This window comes from Eutrigla gurnardus (assembly GCF_963514095.1).
Source record: "Eutrigla gurnardus genome assembly, chromosome: 16".
Classification (NCBI taxonomy): Eukaryota; Metazoa; Chordata; class Actinopteri; order Perciformes; family Triglidae; genus Eutrigla; species Eutrigla gurnardus.
The window spans coordinates 21,704,198-21,729,053 of record NC_139927.1 but is presented as its reverse complement, the minus strand read 5'-3'; the positions used below and the strand labels follow the sequence as shown (position 1 = coordinate 21,729,053).

The window sequence follows — 24,856 nt, the reverse complement described above, 5'->3', positions numbered from 1 at the left end:
CAATATACATCCATTGTCTGTGGCTTAAAGTCATGAAATGATTTGGATCACATACACAGAAGAAGACGTTGATGGTAAAACATATAACGTGTCAGGCAACCGGATGGAAACAAAAAGAATCCCACGCCGATGTAGAGTGATGCAAGTGGATCAAGAGACTGTTGTGCACAATGGAGGGGAATATGAAAGCCATTCAACGCTGCCTGCCGTCACTTCCCATTTTGGCTCTGGATGGCAGCTGTCAGGCTGATGCAAGAGTCGGCATTCAGGAGACACACTGTCAGAGATCCTTTGATTGTTGACGGAATAATACCGACCGCGGCTGACTCCTTCATATTGTACTCCACAGCCATTTTAAAAAAAGGAAGCCACTCAAGGACTCTTGAATGCTCTGCAGTGTACACTCATTCAGTCAATGCATGACAGTAGAAACGCACACTGAAAGCTGGAAACCAGACAACTAAAGATTCAGTGATGTCATCAGAACTGAGGGTTGATTTTGAAGTCGTATTCACCCGTGGACTTGCCTCAGATCTCTCTATTTTCCAAAGGGCTGACTGTTTCTGCATTTCACTTCCCATAGCTATGAAACACCTTTTGTTTTTGGTATTTCATTTTCAAACGTTATGCTTGACCATCTTAGCCCTGCTGCAAAGCAGTCTAAATGAATGAATGAATAAAATGAACTTGATCATGTCGTGACTGACTCCTAAGTCTTGGATAAGGCAGACTAAAGCAGGCACTAAGCCAGCCAGATAATGAGAGCAGATATGATAATAGGGGTCGAATGCGTATCTTGCTGGCTTTTCTCAGGTTCCCACAATTTTCCAAATGCAGCTGTGTCGATCCCCAGCGCCCACACGTGGAAGCATCCTTGGACGAATCGTTGAACCCTCATTTCTCACATAGAAGCCGATATTCAAATAAGGGCTAAGCTGGTAGGAGCAGCAAGGTGTGGCTCGCTGGGAGCGGGTCGTCCGGGATATTTCTGAAAAATATAGTTTTATTAACAAAAAAATGAAATGGATCCATTTACAAATTATATTATAAAGTTCAGGGCCTCATAGGTCAACTAAACCGAACTTAACTTAAAGTAAATATAACGTAGCTCAGGACAGACTAAAGACGACGACTGAAACAGGAGGGTTCACTGTGGCTGATCAGGCCATTTTAGACTAACAGGGGATTGACAAAGACATAAAAATAATTGTAAAAACGTAAAAATAATCATCAATATTACTATAATCATTTCCACTGAAATATCGTTTAACAGTTAAATCCTTAACCATTGCCCCTCCCCATGAGGCAGGAAGCCCATGGGATGGTCCACTCAGCAGCAATCAGTACATACTGTGAAGCAGATTGAGCTCAGCCTGCTTTGGTTGGCAGGACAGCACCTCCCCCGGAACTGGGAACTCAGAAGAATACGTTTCATTTCAAAGACAATGAAATAGCTTAAATGACTGAAAGTAAAAGAGCATAAACGACAAAGAAGTAACCTAAATGTGTGCACTACAAATGAGAAACTATCTTGTCAAAACTACTCATAAAATGTGAGTTATATGCAACTCAAAACCTGTCCAGTTATTTATCTGTGTATGATTGTTGTAGAAAGAAACATAATGTAATTATCACAATGTACATTTCCACAGCACTGACCCCACTTCCATGTCACGCTCACCATTTTCAGATTCTCTTTTAAAATAAATAATGTTTCCGTTCTACTATTAATTCAACATTACATCCCATTGTAAATTCCTTCTACACAGTCCGCTTTATAGTCCTCTACATAATCCAGTATATAGTCCTCTACATAGTCCTGTATATAGTCCTCTACATAGTCCTGTATATAGTCCTCTACATAGTCCTGTATATAGTCCTCTACATAATCCTGTATATAGTCCTCTACATAATCCTGTATATAGTCCTTTACATAATCCTGTATATAGTCCTCTACATAATCCTGTATATAGTCCTCTACATAGTCCTGTATATAGTCCTCTACATAGTCCTGTATATAGTCCTCTACATAGTCCTGTATATAGTCCTCTACATAATCCTGTATATAGTCCTCTACATAGTCCTGTATATAGTCCTCTACATAGTCCTGTATATAGTCCTCTACATAATCCTGTATATAGTCCTCTACATAATCCTGTATATAGTCCTCTACATAGTCCTGTATATAGTCCTCTACATAGTCCTGTTTATAGTCCTCTACATAGTCCTGTATATAGTCCTCTACATAGTCCTGTTTATAGTCCTCTACATAGTCCTGTATATAGTCCTCTACATAATCCTGTATATAGTCCTCTACATAGTCCTGTATGTAGACCACTGGTCCTCTTTATACTGGATCTCTGTATAGTGACGATAAGTGAAAGTTATGAGTTGGACAACCTTATATAGAGATGACATTACATAATTAGTGGCATGCTTTTGTAAATCTGTTGTTAATTTCATGCAGCGGTCGACTTTGATTGAAAAGGCAGTTTATTTGTTCACACACACACACACACACACACACACACACACACACACACACACACACACACACACACACACACACACACACACACACACACACACACATCACTCTGCAGGAATTCAACAAACTGATTCTTCTCACTGAATCCAGTTGGCATTTCAACTCTGGCAGCTTCAAACAAACACTGATTTTGAGCAGGTTTCTCTGTATTCCTACTGAAACAATTGGTGGTAAATCGCTCCAAAACAAATAGAAACAAAAAGAATAATTCTAGTTTATTTGGCATTGTGGAGATTGAGAAGATTCCCGTTTACACTCAATTGTCCAGTATTAGTAGAAGGAGCGCAATCACCACATCTGTCTGTCTCCGTTGGAAAACCTCCTCCACCTCCACATCCTCACTCCAGTATTCGCTCCGCACAATTTCCCCAGTTGATGGGATTGGACCTCGGGCACCTGCCCCCATCTCCCACCATCTCCCCCCCCCCCCCCCCCCCCCCACCCCCATCTCCCCCATCCCTCCATTGTTCACCAGCGCCCTTCACAACATTCCCCCTGTTGTCACTCCAAACCTCATTACTCACTCCACCATCAGCAGCCAATAAGGAGATTCAGTGACACACACACACACACACACACACACACACACACACACACACACACACACACACACACACAAACAAACAAACGCACTCACACTGAAAAATCCCACAGAAGGGAACAGTGACTAGCTTATCACAGCCAGTAGGCAGAAGGGAACCTGTGGACATATCTCTACTAATGCAGACACATTCCAGAATGACATTTACCTGTACAAAATGAATTCTCAAATACATATATATATATATATATATATATATATATATATGTATTTATAGTATAAAATCCTAACTTTCTGTGTGATTGTGACAATTGACAATTTTAATATTCAACACTGGACTAGCTGTTAGTCTCTGTGAAGTTTTACAGTAAACGGGGTAATTAATAATTAGCAGTTTCACCTGCTGTCAGTTACACAGTTAAAATAAATATTAACGATAAAAAAGCTAAAAGACTAAAAGACCTAAAGGCTGCTGGGAACGGTCTGACTGAGCGGCAGCTCTTTGTCTCCACCTCCTGACCTCACTGTCCCGGGGGACGCCGCTCGTCTCCACTCAGCCTGACGCCCTCATGACGGCAGCTAAGTGGAAGTCAGGGAATAATCAAAATGAGTCTGTGCTGAATTTCATGGGAATGTTTTGTACTCGGGTCCAAAGTGTTGGAGTGACGGACGTCTACGTCATCCAGGGAGCTGTACAGACTGAGTGGCTAAGAACACATCCCTCTTTGTCCTCTTTGTCCCCTGAGTTCCTCAGACAAGTTCACTGGGTTGAGCCTTCACACGCCTATTAAACACCTGACACCCAAATTCATCTTGTTGACCTGCTTTCGTGCAGGTCAGTCAGTAAAATGACCAGTCTACAGGAGGTATCCACACTGGTGTGACTGTGCCACATGCGATCTAGAAGCTGACCCCCCGGCATGTCTACCACAATAAGTCTGCCTCATTTCTCTCTGAGACTGTTGTACTTTATGGACTCAGTAAATATTGCAATATGATGAGCTTGTAGTATAAGAGATGATAGTTTTTTGAACATCATTGAATATCATGGTATTTTCATATGAATCTTTGAAATTGCAGTTCCTACTTACTCATTTAAAAGCCTTCCATTGGGATTTTTTGCAGAAATCTTCTGACTGTAAAACTCAGAGAGAGGATTTGAACGATGGTGGTATTTGTGTGCTTTGAGGGAGGTGAAGGGGGAGAGAGAGGGGGATTGGGTGGTGTGCTCTGTTATCAGGTGTAGTAATAAGGTTTATCAGTGTTTGAATCACAAGCCACAGGGACGTTTCTTCGCCGCTTGTCTTAACACACTGTCACTTGGTCTCTCTGGAGAGCCATTGGAAGTACCTCTGTCTCTCTTCCCCCTGTCTGCCACTCTAGTTCTCCAGGACCTGCCCTCGCCTCCCCCGTCCCCCCAACTCTCTCTGCTTTATTCTCCCCGTCTCTCTTCTTTCCTCTTTCTCTGTAGCTGTCTCTGCCTCCCTCTCACCCCGATTCCCTTTGTTCTAGACTCTTTTGCTTCCTCTGTGTCACATCTGTTTATGTTTGTCTCTCTCTTTTGTCTCTCTCTTTGTCACTCTCCCTCCCTCCTCAGTCTGTGCGTGCAGATGTAAAAGACAGTCTCAGACAGGTTGTCCGCCTCGGCTTCACAAGGTTATACGAAACACGAGATGAGAAAAGAGTCAGGGTGGAAATTCACTTCAGCCTCTCAGCTGTGTCACGTCACGTCTATATATATATATATATATATATATATGACATGCTTATGCTTTTGGCTTGTAAATATGTCACTGACGAACAACATTTTCTCTGTGCTAACAATACCCGTCTTGTATCCTGGGTTGAGTTTAATTGTTGCTCCAGTACATTGCTAGTAATTGTCCGGTTACATATCACCATGGAACACATCCCCAACATAAGCCCGTACTGCCTGCCGTTGAACAGAAACATCAGCCGTGATGCTCCAAATTGCCTTGACGTGTTGTGGCTCACCATTGAGCTTTAAGCAGCAAAGTTGCATCGTTGGTGCTAGCTGGATGTCGGGAAGCAGGGAAGCACATTGTTTACGTTCGTGCTGCTTTAAGTGATCTTAGAAAGTGATGCAAATGTCTCACTTTGGAGAGGGAGGGACAAGAGAATGGATATGACATAGAACAAAAAAGAAAGGATGAGAAGGGTTTGGTTAAATGCATCGTGTGGGATGACACAGGAACCTGGGATGACTTCAGCCCTCAGGGTGTCAAACAAACCAACAGCTAAAAGCAGAACGGAGCTTTCTATGTTTAGGTCTGGAACTTCAGGCTTGTTTATCTGCAAATGTAGTGAAAACATGCAGTGGATGTGTTGGATGTCAGCACAGATTGAGTTAGCTTCACCAGAGAGAACACGTCTCCTTGGGACTGGCATGAGTGTTAGTCGGCCAGCTAGCGTCTGTGTGCAGTGAGCTTATGGGCTTGGCAGCCTCACAGCTGTAGCAGCTAAAGTCAGTGTTTTTTCCACAATAACCATATACATCCTGTCTCTAATCCTCATCATTAAACTCATCTGATTTCTCTTCACACGTTAAGCCCCGGGCCTCCTCAGTGTTAGGGGACGGTGTGACAGCCGGTGGGGATCTTGAGGAGGTTGAGACCCAGAGCTCTGTAAGGTGAAGGTGCTCGCTGCTCGGAGGCCCTCGGGGTCAGACTGGAGAGCCGGATCAGGCAGCATGGGTGTGTATGGCGAGGGGGAAGCGGAAGAGAATGGGAGATGATAATGAAGGAGATAATTGCTTCCAGTGGATTTTGAAATCGAAACCCCCAGCCCCCAGATGCTGCTGGGCCAGGCAGCACACAGATGGAGTATTGATGACTATGGCGAAAATAAGGGAAGATGACCCTGCTATGTGATCGATTGGAAAGCCACAGATCTGCACTGAACATGTCTCAACAGGCAACACATCTCCCCTGGTTTTTATGGATTCGTATACACTTACCACGGGTTAAATATTGCTGAGCTGCACAAATATTACATCATATCACTTTGCTCCCTCTATTATTCATAACAGCAATGTTTTATTGATAGTCTTTACAGCTCCACAGCAACTTTTTAATTGCGGAATTATAATTAACACACATACAGGGAGTCAAGCAAACATTAGAGTGGTAGCCTTTTGCCTCAGTATTATAGGGAAATACACAGTAAGGAATAAGATTTAAATTGGACATTGCAAGTTAAGTAGGAAATGCAGTATTAAAAAGACATTTTTAGCTGCTAAAAGGTGCAATTATTTTAGGGCCTATTAGTACACAAAGAACCAACTTTCACACGTCTTGTTAGTTTGCAGTTAATACAGAAACTGCAGGCAAAGTAATATCAAGGTTCAGGTTGAGGGCTCATTAATTGTCATCGTACAAGGAAGGGGTTGCACAACGAAAGACATTACAGTCTCTTTATGCCTCAAATACAAATGGAAAGAAAATGGTAGGTGTAGGTGAATTCTCTGGGCAGATTATATGGCTAAAACATCATGTTGAAAATTCAACATCAGGGAAATAAGGGCCATCTTTCCGTCCCACCAGAGAAGTTCGGGAACATACAGGCCAGGCTAAAGACAAACATTGGCATACCAGCCAGCATCGCCATGCTAACATGCTCACAATGACAATGCTAACGTGCTAATGCTTCACTGGGCCAATGGGAATACCATTGCTGTTGCAGGTATTTGGTCACAAACCAAACCAAAGTATTTGACAAATGAAAATGTTGCCTTACTGACGGCCGTTGTTGCCTAAGTCTTGGGATCACTAACGGCAGGTCCTTTGGGAAGCATGGGTATCTTTACAAAATGCTAATGCCCCATTAGCCATCCCAAAGAGAAATGGTAAATAAAAATGGTCTCATTTATATAGCGCTTTTCTCCAAAGCGCTTTACATGACTGACAATCACCCATTCATACACACATTCACACACTGACGGCGGAGTCAACAACGCAGGGCGTCAGGAGCAAATAGGGTGAGGTGTCTTGCTCAGGGACACCAGGCACTCAGCTAGGAGGAGCTGGGTATGGAACCGGCAATCATGTGGTTCCCAGCCAACCCACTCTACCTCCTGAGCTAAAGCCCCCCCACTCCGTATCCATATGTCGAAGTGTCCTTTTCTCTGGGGGATTTACTGCTTTATTTTATTTGTGCACTTACTGCTCCTTAATACATAGAATAGGTTAAATACTGAGGTTAAATTTCATTTATGTACTTGAATGGTCTTTAATGCTGGTGACAGCATTTCCCACTATTTTGGTGTGATTATATTCTACATCTATCAATGCGTTTCATGAGTAATCTTAAATGATTTGAAAGATGCCATTTGTGTCAAGCATCTTAAGTTTTCTAACCAACATTGTTACAATGGGCTTTGGAGTCCCACAGGGTTTTGTCCCATACTTGTCCAATAGATGTCCAATAAAGCCAAGCAGCTAGATACCTACTTAAAATTTAAACATTGCTGAAATATAATGGCAGCTTACTGTATATATGCATGTGTGTGTGTGTGTGTGTGTGTGTGTGTGTGTGTGTGTGTGTGTGTGTGTGTGTGTGTGTGTGTGTTTGTGTGTGTGTGTGTGTGTGTGTGTGTGTGTGTGTGTGTGTGTATATCATTGAGAAGAATGATGGAACTGGAACTTGCAACTTAATTGTGCTTGGTGCCCAAGATAATTATGCACAAACAATATTATATGCAATTTTTTTAGATCATGTGCAAGAAATCGTGAGGATGGATGTTTGATTCTTCAGTGTATATTGTGTTGCCTCTGTGTGTTGCATCGCTGTCCCAGTGATAATAATGGCTCTCAGTTTATTCCCCTGGCACATAGATGAGGGCTTTCACAGGGCCTTTGTTGCCTCCCATAGTGTTTCCTCTTGTCTCTATGTTGTGCAGAGACGTGAGTTTGATGCCGAGGGGGGAATTTGTCCATGCCTGAAACCGGCACCCCATCATCCCTCAGCCCCACTCCACTTCCCTTTTGTTTCTCTCTCAATGCGCTCATTTCCCTCCCTCTGTATCTTTCTTCCAGCTCCTTCATGTTTACATATAGCCTGATCCAAAATAACAAGCTGAAGCTGTACAGCCTGCAGCCGGATGCTTTCTCTCTCTTCTTGCTTTTGCGTCTCCTTTTCTCCCTTCGCTCGTGGCCCCCGTGACTTCTGAGAGCACAAACAAAGAAATGCAGGACGCAGAGGAAATGAAATGTCACATTGAAGTTTACTCTGGGCAGCTAATGACATGGTTACTGTTACTGTTACTAAGTGCCACAGCAGTGAGGCGGTTTGGTACTTGGGCTGGGTATTTTCCTCTAGGTTACGGTTTGTGAAAGGTGTTCTTGGAGGAGGAATCATCCAGTCTGAGTCCGTGGTGCTATATCCAACTTAACTTAAGGGGTAATAAAATCGTCAGTGCATCTGACCTTGTCTCTAATAGATTCAGATCAGTCGTGGTGGCTTGAGTGTGGAGAGGCAACAGAATAAGTGTCAGTTATTTCATCACACATCATAGAAAGCACATCCCCCTGATCCACTCCTTCTGTCTTGTGGAGTGTTCTCTTTCCTTCAACCCCCCTTTTCCGTCTGGAGCTGTCTCACCTTACTCTCTGTGTGGATCTAAAAAATGAGCTCAGGAAGTCACTTTGCAACAGTGGAGTGATATAAAACTGTAAAATCAGTCTAAGTTTGATTTATGCACACCATTAGCGGGGAATAGTGTTCCATCATAAGTAGTCGGTCTGTCTAGAGGCTGTATGCGAAACCTAAACCCACGGTCGTACAGATAGGATTTTATGATCTGAACTGAATGATGGGATTATCATAGCTGTAATTATGGTGAGCAGTGCCTTTTGTGTGTGTGTGTGTGTGTGTGTGTGTGTGTGTGTGTATGTCTTTGCTTGGTGTACCCTTCTCTGCTGCATACAGTAGTTGTGATATTTACTGAGGCATCATGCTTGATGCTTGATGCGAGGAACACTGAAGCCGGCCTCATTTCATGTTTTAAATGAGGGGATAATGAACTGCAGGATGACGGTTGGCTGTAGTAGATGTACAGCGTACATAACTCATGAGGATAGAAAAATATAATGGTGATAAAAATGTATGTCTCCCCTTCTCTGACTGTCATCAAAAGATCGATTGCTCCTGAATGTAACATCTGGATTGTTCCCTTGTTGTTTCAGCGCGGGAGGAGAACGTGGCCACCTTCCGTGGCTCGGAGTACTTCTGCTACGACCTGTCGCAGAATCCCATTCAGAGCAGCAGCGACGAGATCACGCTGTCCTTCAAGACCTGGCAACGTAACGGCCTCCTCCTCCACACGGGGAAATCCGCCGATTATGTCAACCTTGCGCTAAAAGATGGGGCCGTCTCCCTCGTCATCAATCTGGGCTCCGGAGCCTTTGAGGCCATCGTCGAGCCGGTCAATGGCAAATTCAATGACAACGCTTGGCACGACATCAAAGTGACACGCAACCTGAGACAGGTAATCGGGGGGAGAAGTGATGGACGGAGTTTGGAGACAGGTGGACTTCTTCTTGCTTTAGATTACCTGCTTCCAGAAGCTTTGAGAGAGAGCCCAACCGTCTTCTGATTGGTTGTCATTCCATCGCCACAGTTCAGATACATTATTGAGATCGATGTCATTATACTTTTCTCTTTACAATTACATGAATTCTATTTCATTTGATTTCATTGTTCAATTCTTTTTCTGCTTAACGAGTAGTTAATAGTTCAAGTGAAACGGGGCAAAGCAGTTCTTTCTCTGACGCATAGCTGAGGAAGCATTATTTCCTTCTGTCCTGTTTATCGGCGTATTGAACTTGAGTTCCCTGTGTCCTCAAATTAAAGTTATCTGATAATTCTATTTTGCTTCCCTCTCCTCTAAGCTGACACTTCCATCAGGCGAGTCGCTATCTCCCCGCTTTCAGAAAGCGTTTTTATGCTTGTGGACTTTAAAGCCCGGCAGAGAGTGTTTGCTTTTGAGCCGTCCATTAATGCAGTATTTATAGCTCAGATGATCGTGGTGCATTTTATAGATAGAAATACATTCCTATCAAAGATGTGCATCTGCATGTCGTTTACCATTTTTTAACGCAATTTAAAATTGTATCACAGTCGGGTGGAGGCTGTAGAAAGATAGCAGGATTATAGTGAGAGCCAGTGCCCTATGGAGGTGGTCCAAGAGCAAAGTATGGAGTTGTGCATTGGTCGACCTCTGGTTAGTCTACAAGGTGAGACAGTATTCAGTGTTGCTCTCAGAGCAGCACAACAAGTAAGTGCTGATTTCCTGACCCTCCCTGACAGTAAGCTTCTGCCCCACAGGTTGCTCAATGGTTGTCGGTGGAAATCCCATCCGTGTTTAGTAGGTTAGAAGCTAAGAGCCAAGGGCTGCTTGCCTGCTTCTGTTCTTTCTTTTTTACAGATTCGTCTTTCTTTCACTATCATTTCCTGTCCTCTTTGAAAGGAGCTCTTTGTTAGACTAAGAGTGAAACAAACACTACACGTTTTGTTGGGGTTCAAGCCATCCTACCTACATATATACATGTACATACGTACATATGTATCTTGCAGCACCTATCTCTGTGTTTGTTCGTGGTGTAGATTAGGCGAGGATGGTACGCTGCCACTTTGTCACTGCAGCAATATCTCTGACAAACCCTGCAGTGTTTTTTTCACCCCAATACTAACTCATCCATGGTTAAAGTCATTTTTTTATTTAATTTTACTACTAACCAATATCTAACCAACTAATGTACTAACTAACATCCTAATTCTCCATCGTTGCTTTTGGTTTTTGTTTTCTGTCCATCCTTATTAACAACCTTTTTTGTTCACTATTCTTTTGATTTCCTTTCTTCCCCTTTTTCTGGAAAGCAATCAGGCATTGGACACGCTATGGTAAACAAACTACATTGTCTGGTAGATATCATTCTTATTGTCTTTTTTTTGGGTTTGCCGTGTGTCCCCTTCCCCTCTCTTCTTTTATTCGTTCTCTTTGAGTTCCATCCTAGACACTCTTATCAAAAAATGAGGAGATGGGTTTGTATTACCAGGCAATTCTTTCTTCGCTTCTTCTCAATTTCCTCCCTGACCTGCCAACAACCTCCTTCTTTACCCCACAATCCCCCATCCCCTTTCTTTTTCACTTTGGCTTTTACTTTTTTCTCTATGTTTCTTCCACATAACTGCAGATTTACAAGTAAAAATGTAATTCTTTGCCATTTCCAAGGCAACTTACTTTTTATTTAATTTTTTTTCACACAAAAAGTCCCCATTTTTTGTGAGGACTGTCGTCCAGAACTGACAGAAGCTTGCCACAATCCCAAAGATGGTGACCTCGACACCGAGCCCTAAAGGAGACCAAAAAATGGCAACCCTTAACCTTCATTGCGGGAGCTCTGACAGTTGTTTCCAACTCACTATGGCGCATGGCATGCCCACACCTCATTGACCTCTCACCTCCCAAACTCATATGACCTCAACCCTGTCACCCCAAATAACCACTAACACTCTAATTCACTCACCTTTCACCGTATCACTCACTCTGCCCCCCCCCCCCCCCCCCCCCCCGTGTGTGTTTTTGTAGCATGCTGGTGAAAGTGGTGTTTGTGTGTTGTGTCTAACCTTCATCACCATCACCCTTGGGCCCATATGCATAACATTTCTAAGAAAAAGCACACTGATCTGGGATTATCGGTCTGGTCCTGTGACAATAAAAAAACACAGCTGTGACACCTGAGCTAAACCTGATCAGAGATCAGCGTCAGCTACACTACACAGCTACTGAGAGCGTGTTTGAATATGGGCTCTTGTCTTGATTGTGCATGAGCCTCTGCACCTGTGTGGCCTGCTCCAGCTTTGTATGGCATCATCGATCCACTTACTCCCTTACATGTCCAATTCAATGTGGTTAATTTGCCTTCTACCAGTGATGACCTTGGTTTGCACATTGATGTGGTGTGATAAGCCTCCCTCTGTTCTGCATGTGCGTGGATATATAGATGTAGATGTCTGCAAGAGTGGGGAGAATGTGTGGCAGATGGCGTGTGGACGAGTAAGTGAGTGACAGCGTGTGTGTGTGTGTGTGTGTGTGTGTGTGTGTGTGTGTGTGTGCGTGTTATGTTTGTGTCTGCAGTTACCTGATAAATCCCGAAAACTAAGACAAGTGCAATCAATTTGTCCTTGGTTTGAACATTGTACTAACCCTCCCCCAACCTGAAGTTTCAGAACCAAACCTATGATCCATTCTCTTACCCCCATCAAAGATAAAGAAAATATGCCTCTACCATATTTTCTTTACCTGTCCTGTGAATCCTATGGCAAAAATTCCATTAACAAAATCCAAACTGTCTGGTCCAAAAACAATCGCTTCAAGGTACCAAAGGATTCTCTAAAGCAACCTACAGTGTGGGGCCGACAGAAACGCTCAAATAGCTCAGTTTGAACGCAGACCAAGGAAGGAGGTGTGTTTTATACACAACATGGGCTCCAATGCCTGAGTGTAATGGCGTGGCTTTGGCTATGTGTTACCCCTCAACAGGTGACAATCTCCGTTGATGGGATCCTCACCACCACTGGTTACACCCAGGAAGACTACACCATGCTGGGCTCCGATGATTTCTTCTATGTGGGTGGGAGCCCCAGCACTGCAGACCTGCCCGGATCCCCGGTTAGCAACAACTTCATGGGCTGCCTCCGAGAGGTAGGACAGAGTCAACACACAGTAAACAGCTGCATGACTGCTATGCTTATCATTCCCAATATGGTATCTGCATTTGCAATTCATTTTTTTCCGACCTGTTTTCGTTGTGAATAAATGTGCAGGCACATGTGGATTCCCTCCTAATATTCACTTAGCCAGCGCCGCTGTTTGAGTTGTGGACTACAATCATACTCAGCATAAGAAGGGAGGGAAGTAATGAAATAAATTGCATTATCAATTAAAGCTGCTGACTTGGCAGAGGAAGCATCAGACTTTCAATAGTCCCTCCCTTAATTGAATTCATAACACTTTGTGCAGTTTGTGTGAGAAATATCCCAAAATTGCTTCTGTCACATGTAATTTGCAGCATCAGCTTGAAAGTGCCGCTAAAATGCCTCCCAGTGGGCAGAGACCTCAAAGAAGTATTTACTCATGAGGAAGCAGGAAGAGGGTTGTTGTTTGGGGAGGTTTACAATGGATTTGCTGGCCCGTTGAGCAGACCCAAAACATATATAGATTAAGTGGCCCTTATTTACATTTCAGTCACTATTTCTTATTCTGCAGCAGGTTATGATAATAAAGGGAGGAGCGTGGGCTCTTCAGAGCTGTAAAGATTTCAACATTGATTTCTGCAGCTTAGCAGCAGTCTCTGAGAAAGCATTATGCTTTTACTTGGAGCTAGTGTGTCTTTGTAGGAGCTGCACTGAGCTGCACTATGGGAACAAGATTCTCATTATGAGAGATTTTAGATTTTGGAGAAGTGCATTGGTTCAATGGCTTGATCATACATGTTACAGGATTCAAAAGAAGGTGGAACAACAGAACAATAATTGATCCTCCATGTTGGTGGAAGTGTCCAGCTCAGTTCATTTATTTGTAATTTGTAATTCATTTTATGTCACGACAGGGACAATGCACAACAAGACATTAATCATGTACAACAAGAAAAGATGCATTAGTTTCCATCTGTAGTCCATAGGCAGGTTGATGGAATAATATCCTATAAATTAGTATAGAAAGGAAAAGATTAATAAAAGAACAAACAAAGAAAACATCGATGAAATAGATAAATAGAAACAGGGAAGCAGAGACAACAGGACGTGTGATCTGTCAGCTGTTTGCCCCCTAAAATTTAGAGTTGTCCCCCGACACAAACACGCACACACACACTTCCAGCAGTACAACTACACACACCCCGATCATTTTGATACACACACAACAATTCACAAACTGCTGTTACCATGTTGACGGAAATCAGTGAGAAGTATTTTTGCTTGAGTCTACGTGCAAAACATTTGTTTTCTTCAGACAGGAACAGAACATCTTACTCACAGTTTGGTCTAACGTGTGTGGCACAAGGTGACAAGAAAGGATAACAAATACAAGAAGTGTGTGTTTGAGCATCACAGTTCATCCTCAACCTTCCAACAGCAGCCTGATCATCAGTGAAAGACAGACCTGATGATAAAGTGATAACTGTGTCACAGATGGTAACTCTTTAATTTCTGGACTGAGCTGAACATACAAACTTGGAGTGGCAACCCACTGAACAAACTGAACTGAGACCAGTATTAGACTGACAGCAACGCTGATGCATTCAGTTTGATCAATACTAAAATATTTACATTTATTTCACAATCAAAACAATATGCTGATGGTTTCATGTGTGTGTGTGTGTTTGTGTGAATACAATATATACATACATCTTGTAGATATTAATTAATCCAACTGACTGACTACAGTGATTCATATGGCCAGCCTTCATAATATTTTTAACGTGACTCTAGGGACATTAGCACACCGCCGTGTCTCACACTGGCCCGTCTCCACCATTTCTTCATCTTGGCTGCTTTTTCCTTCCAATGCTCTCAGTTTTAACAAGAGCCAGTAAACCTTGTGATGTGCTGCCAAGCTCACGGAGAACCTTCTAACATGCCCTTCATTTAGCCAAGTTAGCTTTCATCACACCTCTATGCTCTTACTTCATCTTGTTTTCACACACACACACACACACACACACACACACACACACACACACACAGGCAACCACATTTGGGTGGAGAGAAAGTCAGCCTGTCTGCATTGTTTTCTGAGTGGCCCAGGCTGCTGCCCCCTCTATCTCTGGTCCCCCCTCAAACCACTGTGATACTTTCTTACAGCCACAAATCCAGTGTGTACATGTGTAGCAGTGACTCAGCTGCCCAAGGCTCCATGAATAAATAGATAACATATCCTGAGCTTTGACTTGACGGTGCACCTGTGATCATTAAAATCTGGCAGTGTTTTGTCTCAGGATAACTGCCTCAGTTAGTTAGAGTCTGTAGTTCCCGATATACAGCTACACACAAAATGATCCTCATGGTATGATATTCTGAGCCAGGTGTGTATTTATGTTTGTGTTTTTGCAATGCGGGATCATTGGTGATTCATAGCTAAGACATTGTTGAACGGTTTTCTTGAGGCTGCATCAGTATTTAACAAAATAGTTGTTGATTTGTCAACACAGAATTATAAAGTCTGTAAAATACTGTATTTGTAATTTGGACAGACAAAATCTGTGTTTGACACTCCAGTGGTTCAGTCGGTACCAGTAGTTTGGTAAAGAAAGTTGCTTCCTCTTCATGATGCAGTAAATACCCACGCAGGGCTGAACTAATCAGACTGAGAGTGGGCGACACACACCATGTGATTAGTAGGAGAACAGATTTTACTCTCATTCTTTTATTAGCTGTCTGCACCGGCGTATTAGGGCCACTGTAGGAAGAAAAAAACAAGCCAAGAAAGGTGCGCAATATTCCAAGAAAAATTCAGAGCAAATTTGCTACGTTATTATGATGCTAACAACCAGCATTTATGCTAGCTAAAATCCCATGAATGTGACATTTATTTTTCTAATTAATCCATCACAACGTGTGACAACGCCTCGCTAAGGTCCTTAGGGTGATGCTGTTGATGGTTATTGTTCGGTTTTATTTATATGAGGCCAAATTGTCATCTTATGGGTGTTTATTGATCAGGTAGTTGGGCTAAAATGCTAGCGGTAGCTTTCACTTGTTGTCATAGCAACGGCAAACATCCGGTGTTAGTAATATCAAGCAACTTGTTTATATCGGCTATATGTACACGTGAATATATGCCAAAAGAAAACTGAGGCGAGAGAGGGGGGCAAGATTCTTTATTATATAAAAAGATCGCAAATTTACTGCGTTATTTTAGAGGTCATAGAGGAAGTAGACCAGTTGCTTGACCAGATGTTTGCCGTTGGTATGACAAAAAGTGAAAGCTACCGCTAGCATCTTAGCCCAACCATCCGATCAATAAAAACCCAAAAGAAAAAACAAGAAAAACCATCAACATCATCACCCTAAGGACCTTAACAGTGTTTTCACACGTTGTGCTGTATTAATTAGAAAAATAAATGCCACATTCATGGAAAGTTAGCAACATAGTGTCGGTTGTTAGCGTTGTAATAAAGTAAGCAAATATGCGACTTTATAAAGTAGCAGATTTTGACTTTGTTTTCTCTGAATATTGCCCACCACTCTCGGCTCCATTTTTGTTTTTGTTTTTTTTTTTTTACAGTGGCCCTAATCCGTCGGCGTAGCTGTCTCATCAGCCTCTCGGGTCACTTTATGGTGTTGCTGGTCCATTATATGAGCTTCAACCGGTTTAGCTGGACCAGTATTCGTCATTCTGGCTGATGACACAGCACGGGGTGATATGAACATTTCATGTCATGATAATTCTGGCCAAAATATTATCGATTCATATTTAGTATCCCACTAATCATTCAAATGTTATCACTTTACCAATATGTTAAGAAACAAATATTTGATTGTGTCACAGATAGACACATCTTTTTTATATAAGTGAACATTCTTTAAAAAATATAAACTTTTGTGTTCTGTATGTTTTAAATCTGGGTCTATTTTTCTCTGCTCTACCACGATAGTAAGACTGCTTTTTAAAGTCACTTGTGACGATATTTGCGATTAATGAAAATCCAGCATCAACAGTATATCTTCTAATTCACTAATAATAAGCAGCATGATTATCATATCACGTATGTTTATTAACTGACTAACACAGTTTCAAGTGTTTGACAAGCCGTGGAGAATTCACTCTGTGGTGGAAATCAGTTTATGATTACCTGATGAGAAATAAGAATACTTCTCCTAACAGAGCTGTGAGTAATGTATTAATAAAGAGTCCAAAACAGGCTAGCAGTCGCTACAGACAGACTGTAAACAGACAAAGTCTAATGAGCCAAAGCCCTCGCAAACAGGGTGTCCAAGCGGACCGCATCACCGACATACAGCTTCAGAGCAAACTATCTGGCCATATAGGGGCAGACTCCTTAAGAGTCTGACCAATTCTTCAGTCTTGAGAAGGGCTTTTTATACAGTTGTTGGTGATGTGTCATTAGAGAAGCATTGTTCCGTTGTTTGTGTAGACGGAGAACTTTGTCCAGGATGTGGTGTTTGAACCACTCATCTTGGCTATAGATCCATCTGACCAACTCTTCATCGTGCTCTTCTTTTGGTTTTTGGTCCCCCTCCGCTTCATCAACATTTAGCTCCTCACCTGCTCGTCACTGATTTTTATCTGTGAAAACAGTGTCTCAAGCAATACATTTGCTTGCCATAAAACTAAAACAATGAGCTGAAAGCTGCAACAATGCTCCGGGGAATATTGTTACACAATGACCCATTGTTCATATTATATACTGATTAGTGCAGCTTCAAGAAGGCATTAATGCAAAGTGCCTCCATCATTGGCGGTGGTGCAGAGGCAGCTGTATCCTCCATGTGTTTCCATTATTATCCCAACAAGTGTGACTCAGCTTGAGTTGGCCCCTCAGAGAGAGAGAGTGCTCGGTGGACAGAATCACGGAGGTGATTCACCATGTGCTTGGGTAGTGGTAGTATTGTGCGACCCTCAACTGTTCATCATATGTTGCTCCATTAAGCAGGCGCCGTGCCAGCTGCTACCCAGGACTATGCAAACTGCGATTCATTCACAATGTGAGACGCACACACACATGCTCACAGTGGGATTCTGGCCTGCGTTATGTGTATTTGAATCTGTTCTTTCAGCTTCAGCACATGTTTCCGTGCATCGTCGCCTTCCTTTCTCTTGTTCTCCTGCACATATTCATTCCTTTCTGCCCCCTCCACCTCTTCCTTTGGATTCAATATCCCCGGATAATGATTCAGTTGTGCTTGGCCCATTGCTCGGATCAGAGTGCGTCAGTATTTCTGTCTGACTCTGTGTGTGTGTGTGTGTGTGTGTGTGTGTAATGTCTGTCTGGAATGCTTTTAATGTTACGGAAGCAGGAACAGGTCTGTGTTTGCTATGAGATGTATGAGCGTGGAGCTGAGGAATAAGCTGATGGAGGCATGTGTTGCCTCCCTTTCTCTCCTGACAACAAAAGAGATGCCCTGTGCTGCCATCACATCTCTCTCTCTCTCTCTCTCTCTCTCTCTCTCTCTCTCTCTCTCTCTCTCTCTCTCTCTCTCTCTCTCTCTCTCTCTCTCTCAGCCTTCGCTGCATTCAGCTCCCCCGTAGGCTACCCTCCCCAAGAACGTAGGGATGACAGGTGCAGGTGAGGTGAAAGTCAATGGCTTGGGTGATAGAATGGATGGAGATCAAGGGGAGGATGAGTAAGTGAGAAGAAGAGGGCAAGAGACCAACATTTGGCCTTTGAGAGGAACTATGTCGTCATCAGTTTTGCTCTCGTCTTCCCCTCCAATACAAATGTAAATGTCACCCTGTCCTTTTAATTATTAAACTCTTTCCGACGTCCCAGAGAGCCAAACAGTGATGGATGAGGAAAAACAACCCAGACTTTAATGGAATGCCTTAAACCCCCTAAAAAAGAAATTCAGTTTGTTTACAGGATTTTATCTAACACCATCTGTTGTATTATTATACAACATTACAACAATACATTTGCTGGAAGATATTTTTAAATTCTAGAGAGTCATTGGCAGGGAGCAAAGTTACTCCTATGATAACTGATAGCACATGAGAGGAATGTTTTACTTCTTCTGAAAGTCAAATAGCCACTAGAAATAGCCAATGATTTATAATCTTCCCTTTATTGAGGAATTTGTTTGGATGTTTTGTGTTTAATTAACGGGATAGCATTATCATGTCTGTCACAGAATATGGTTAGTTTAGCACAAAGATTGGAACAGTGGGAACCTTTAGCCTGGCTCATTCCAAAAGTGACTAAATCAGCCTACAAGCACCTCTAAACATACTAGCAATACGTGTTTTATTGATCTATACATGAACTGGAATGTTGACATGTGTGGTTTAAGACCAGTTCATAAGCTTCTCCAGTTTTAAAATGAATTTCTTTGTGCCGGTTTATAAGCAGAAATGCAACATTAGAGTTCGGGTCCGCTCGAAGGGAAATAAATGTAATTTCAGAATAACAATAGCTCTAGTTTTGTATTAAATCCCTACTGAGTGTAAGAGTGCAACAGTTGTCTTTAGGTGTGAGATATAGACTGTATATAAGAAGTGTATGTGTAATGTAACCATGGTGACGTCACCCATTGGTTTGTGGGCTACGGCTTTAAAGCCTCCAGTTCAGTGACCTGTGGTGGTTGGATGAAGAAGACTTAAAACTACAGATTGAGACCATAAACTCATGTTTACAATGTTTACTGAGGTAATAAATCAAGAGAGAAGTAGGCTCCTTTTCTTATACACTTCTATACATCAGACTTATTTTCGTAACCAGAGGAGTCGCCCCCTGATGGCCAGTAGAAAGAATGCAAGTTTATGGCAATTTTAAAACCTTTTTAAGAACTTGATTTCCGCCTGGTGTGCTCGATCTCTCTCTCTCTCTATCTCTCTCTGTCTGTCTCTCCCTCTCCCTCTCTGGGACAATCGAGTATAAAAAAACAAAGATGGAACAATCAATGAAGACAGCCTCATAAAACTACTATGATGTGATGCAGAGACACCACCACAGCAGCACGGTGTTAACCTCTCACCATGAAGCCTGATAACCAGCTGCAACAATAACCTGATGAACACACGTGTTAAATCATCATTTATCACAGCTGCAGTATGAAGGTAAACAGGCAGTCTAGTGAGACTCCCCCACATCACTTCATTGAGCTGGGAAGTTGTCAGCTGTGTGTCTGCCGGTAGAATCAGGGTTTCCAAAAAGGTATTAGAGCCCAATGTAATGTTAGAGAGTGTCATTGTGGCTGCAGTTTGGTGAATAAATGCTACAAGTAGACACAAATACGTTCCTGTCTTGTTGTCAGCCAGCCCAACAATTAAGGTGGGCTGACCTTTAAAGTGGACCAGCATTATCCTATTTTAAGGGACAAGCTGCTCCTCTGAGTCTCTTTGTGTTTTTATCTTTAATATTTATTTTAACTGATAGGAGGTTAAACAGTTAATTATTAATATTCCTACTGCAAATTCTGCTCTGTTTCATCAGAAAAACACAAAGTTGAATGTTTTCAAAGTTATTGTTAGAACTGGAATGCTGTTATTAAGTACTAATATCAGAACTCGGTATCGGCAAGCACTGAAAATATTTGTACTTGGTCTGATAATAAGCATCTCTATTTGGAAGTCTCTATCTGTCATTTATCTTTCTGTTCTCACAACCATAAAAAGAAAATTAGATTTTGTTCAGGTATATTTACGAATGGTGATTAATCCACAGTTGATTGATCTGATTAATTCAATTCAATTCAATTTTATTTATAGTGTCATATCACAACAGAAGTCATCTCAGGACGCTTAACACATTGAGCAGGACTAGAATACGCTCAAGATTTCCAGAGTCAAGACAATTTCAAAGTCCCAACATCACCCAGGGGCAAGCGTTACGGCGAAAGTGGCGAGAAAAAACTGCCTTAACAGGCTTTTAGGCAGAAATCTCTTGCCGCCCAGGCCCTTTGGTTCCAACTGCTTTTGGTGATGGTAGTAGTATAGTAGTAGTGGCATTAACAGAAGAGATAGTATCAACAGTAGTAGTCCATGGCAGCAGGCACAGACATGCCGAGATGGATCCATCCCAACCACGTCGCCGTAGACCAAAAAGCAGGAGTAGTTGATTATGAATATGCAGTATATATATATATATATATATATATATATATATATATATATATATATGTATATATATATATATTATTATAATATTATATAATATATTATTATTATTATTATCAGATTATTATGTAGACAAAGTAAGACTAGTCTTTGTATGAACAACATACATTGTTGAATGTAAAAAATACATTAGTCAACTTAATTTATCAAGTAAAGTCAACTTAATTCATCAACTAAGGTCAACTTAACTTTTCTTTTAAAATTATGTTGACTTTACTAGCAAAATTAAGTTGTCTCTACTTGCTAAATGTATTTCTTGCATTGAAATAATTACGTAGTTCCTACAAAGACTGGTCTTGCTTGATCTATATAATTATCTGATGCAAAAAGTTGCCTTGATTATTTTAAGTAGAACTAGCACAATTTTTATCAGTGAAATATTATGGCAATCCAGTTATTACTTATTTTGTGATACCTTGTTTAAAAAGCCAACATTGTGGTCACTAGATAATCAAAATTCACAGGGTTCAAAGTTTAGAAATTATGAATATGTTCACCAAAAATGGTATCTGCCAAAAATATTTTGAAATATTGTGTACAAGACAATATTGTACTTGTACTACCTATTTTACCACCGTTAAACTAGCGGCGCTATTTTAGCGGTGCTAGTTTAACGCTAGAAGCTAGCGCCTCTAAACTAGCACCGTTAAACTAGCGCCATTAAACTAGCGCCGCAAAGCCAGCGCCGCTAGGCTAGCGCCGATAAACTAACACCGATAAGACAGCGCCGAAAAGCTAACGCTGATATACTATAACGCTGCAAGCTAGCGCGGCAGGCTCAAATAAAGCCACAGTCTAAACTAAAATTTGAGCATTATCACTGGACATTTTGACTGTCAAGTTTTTAATTTATCTGTTTTTTAAACAATACGACCACTGGGGAGAAAACTGTAGCATCGAACCAATACTGCAAACCTTATTCCTACCTTAAACTTCAGTCTGTGTCTTCTTGGTGTCACCTGTTCTGCCAACCTGGCTGCAGACAAAATGACGGACCACAAGCACCTCACAGGAAATCTCCTGCCATTTCACAATTATATTGGAAGAGAGTAAATAAAACAAGATCATTGCTTGTTGTGTGGGTTTACCTTAAAAGATTGGCGCGGATTACATGAATACATCTTGTTAAAGAAAAATGCACAATGTCTTGTGATATGAACAAATGCAAATTAAGTCCAGGACTAGATTTGTTTTTGTAGAGATAGAAACATACATTTTCATTGTTAATATCACATTATGTAATTGTGTTACATTTACAGCCTCTCAGAATCATTTTTCTCAGTGTATGGTTGTGAGAACAAAAAGATAAATGACAGATAGAGACCTCCAAATAGAGATGCACAAAGTATATATATACATATATCCTTGATATAATATTTCCTGGGGATGGAGAGTTTTTTTTTGTTTTGTGATCAGCACGTAGTTAAACACCGTGTGCATCGGATGTCTCTCTGTCCCTGCAGTCGTATGCATTTGCACATGTGACTCACTGGTTTTTGGTGGATGTGTGTTTGAGGTGGTACGGTCTCATTTACAAGCTCCTGAGCACCTTGTTTGTGTGTGTCTTCACTCCACTTCAGTGGAATTACCCGGCTTCTTCATTAACACTGAGGCTAAATCATGAGCTGACAGCAGCTGTGGCTGGGGCCAAGAGGACAGCAGCACAGATCTGAAGTAGATTAAGGGAGGAGATTGTGTGTGTGTGTGTGTGTGTGTGTGTGTGTGTGTGTGTGTGTGTGTGTGTGTGTGTGTGTGTGTGTGTGTGTGTGTGTGTGTGTGTGCGTGCTTCCACCCACCTGCCCTTCCCTCATCCTTACCAGGGCCCAATCAATACACCATCCTGGAGCAGAGATGGAGGATCTCAGCTTTATGGAGTCGTTACAGTCCCCTGTGCGTGCATTATGAATGGGCCCCATAAGGCTGTTGATATTCCAAAGGATAGCGTAGCAATAGCACAGCCATAACAAAGGAAAAGATGAGGTACACATGGCTGCAGCAGTCAGTTCCTCTTTTATGGCATCGTTTCGATTAACTTATTGATCAGCCTGCAGCAGAACAGACAAAATCATAATCCCAAAACAGATCGGGAGCTTGCTGATTGTAGGATTAGAACGTCCCAGAATAACATTGCAGCGCCTGGGAGAGTTCGAAAAGACTTTCCACTGTCAAGAAAACTAAGATGGAGAGCAAAGTTTCATGAGCTAAGTAAACAAACAGAACATCCCGTCGTGGCCCTGATGAAGAGCTGGTGTCACAGAGCTATTCTGGCCACATCGCTAGAATCTACTTAATATATATCAGAGACGGAGTGCCTTTGAACTTGAGCGATTTACATCTAAGAAGTGCAGAGTGACCATCACAGCACTCTAGTCCATCACAAATGAACCACATTAAAGCCTCTTTTTCTTTCCCCTTTCTCTCTTCATGTGATATTCAATTAGTTCTCTTGCCCCAGAGTCGTCTGAAAGTGGAATGCGAGGTATTTGGCTTCAGAAGAAAACATGAAAACCTGACTTCTTCACAGACGTCAGTAATGGTGGTTAATGCTGCAAGAATTCAGAGCCACGGGGCAGCTGCAACATTTCTGAGAAATACCATTTTCATTTTGAATTTGATACTCATCATTATTTCTGAAACACGGTAAATCTGACAGTTGTTTTGGTGGATTCAACTGTGTTGATTGACGACAACCAGGAACGCAGATTATTCTGAAAAAAAACCAACATTCCCAGTATGAATATGAGGAGGACGTACTGGGAGAAGTTGAACATCATCCATTTATGGTGACTGTTGAGTCGTATCAGTACGAGCCTGAAGTTCACACCGAGGTCTAACTTTCAGCCAATCATTGACATTCTTTATACTGGTTTCGCCCTCTGAGCTGTCAATCACACCAGAGCCAAGACAGCCGTTGGGCTGAATGTTATTACGCCTGGAAAAATAGTTCCTTACAAGAACTGAATTTGAGCTAGAAGGAGGATTTTAACGATGAGGTGAATTATAACAAACGTTGACAAACATTTTCAGGTACATTCTGTAACATTGATTGAATATTGACAAAACATAATCAGACAAATTATCTAGAAAATAAAACAACTTTGGTAAACATGGTAGAGGTTTCTGTAAACTCGGTGACCGATGTTGTCGATGGACGATGACGTGTAGGAATGCTGGTCTGGGGACCAGGAATCTGTCAAATAGATCCTGTAAAGGTTTTTATAGGTTGAAAATGTTCCACCAACTTCTTAACAAAGTTCAGCCCGCTTTCAACTGAAGGTTAGACTGTGCTGTAAACAACTTTGGGAAACGTATAAAAATAAAAGCCTCAGGCCTCTCATTCTACTTTTGTAAATCTCTCTTATCCTCTTGTTTCAATCACGTCCTGACTGCTGTGCAGACAAAGGAAGATGCATTTCTTCTGATTACATTGCCACAATTATAGAGTTTGATGATATGAATTATCAGTTATGTCCTGCTGAATGACTGGGTGGGACAGCTGTGGTACGGTCGTGCCATTTGAGCCTGAAGGCCGAATGGCGCTTTGAGACTGAATAACTTCCACGTTGACTCCACCGCCTGATGACCATGATCAACCCAAACATCTCTGCTGTCCTTCTGACTCTGTACGTTTGTTCAGTCCCACTCTGCCACTGCAGAAATGGTGGCAAGTGCAATAAGCCTCAGACTTATCAATAATCACAATCATCATTGCAGCCCTTGTCCGATGCATCTCTTTAGTTTTCTGGTCTACAATCAAACACATTGATGCAGGTTTCCTAATATCGTCTGCATTAGTATTGTGTGGTGTGTTACCAGTAGAGTAAGTGCTTGACAAAGTGTACCCTAAGTATTTTGTTGCGTGTCGTGTTTGGGAGATTAAGTGTGGTCATTA

General features: G+C 41.9%; 1 protein-coding gene across 6 annotated transcripts in view; it reads left to right on the top strand.

Moving 5' to 3' along the window:
* Positions 1-24,856, top strand: part of nrxn3b (neurexin 3b) — a 278,223-nt gene that overhangs the window by 51,475 nt on the left and 201,892 nt on the right. For 4 of the 6 annotated variants that reach the window (XM_084031042.1, XM_084031041.1, XM_084031040.1 and 1 more), the window contains exons 4-6: positions 9,293-9,594; positions 10,986-11,009; positions 12,652-12,813. In XM_084031042.1, the coding sequence (XP_083887168.1) occupies positions 9,293-9,594; positions 10,986-11,009; positions 12,652-12,813 (488 nt within the window). Of the gene's footprint in view, positions 1-9,292; positions 9,595-10,985; positions 11,031-12,651; positions 12,814-24,856 lie in introns of all 6 variants that reach the window. The other 2 variants (XM_084031037.1, XM_084031039.1) reach the window with 2 other exon arrangements.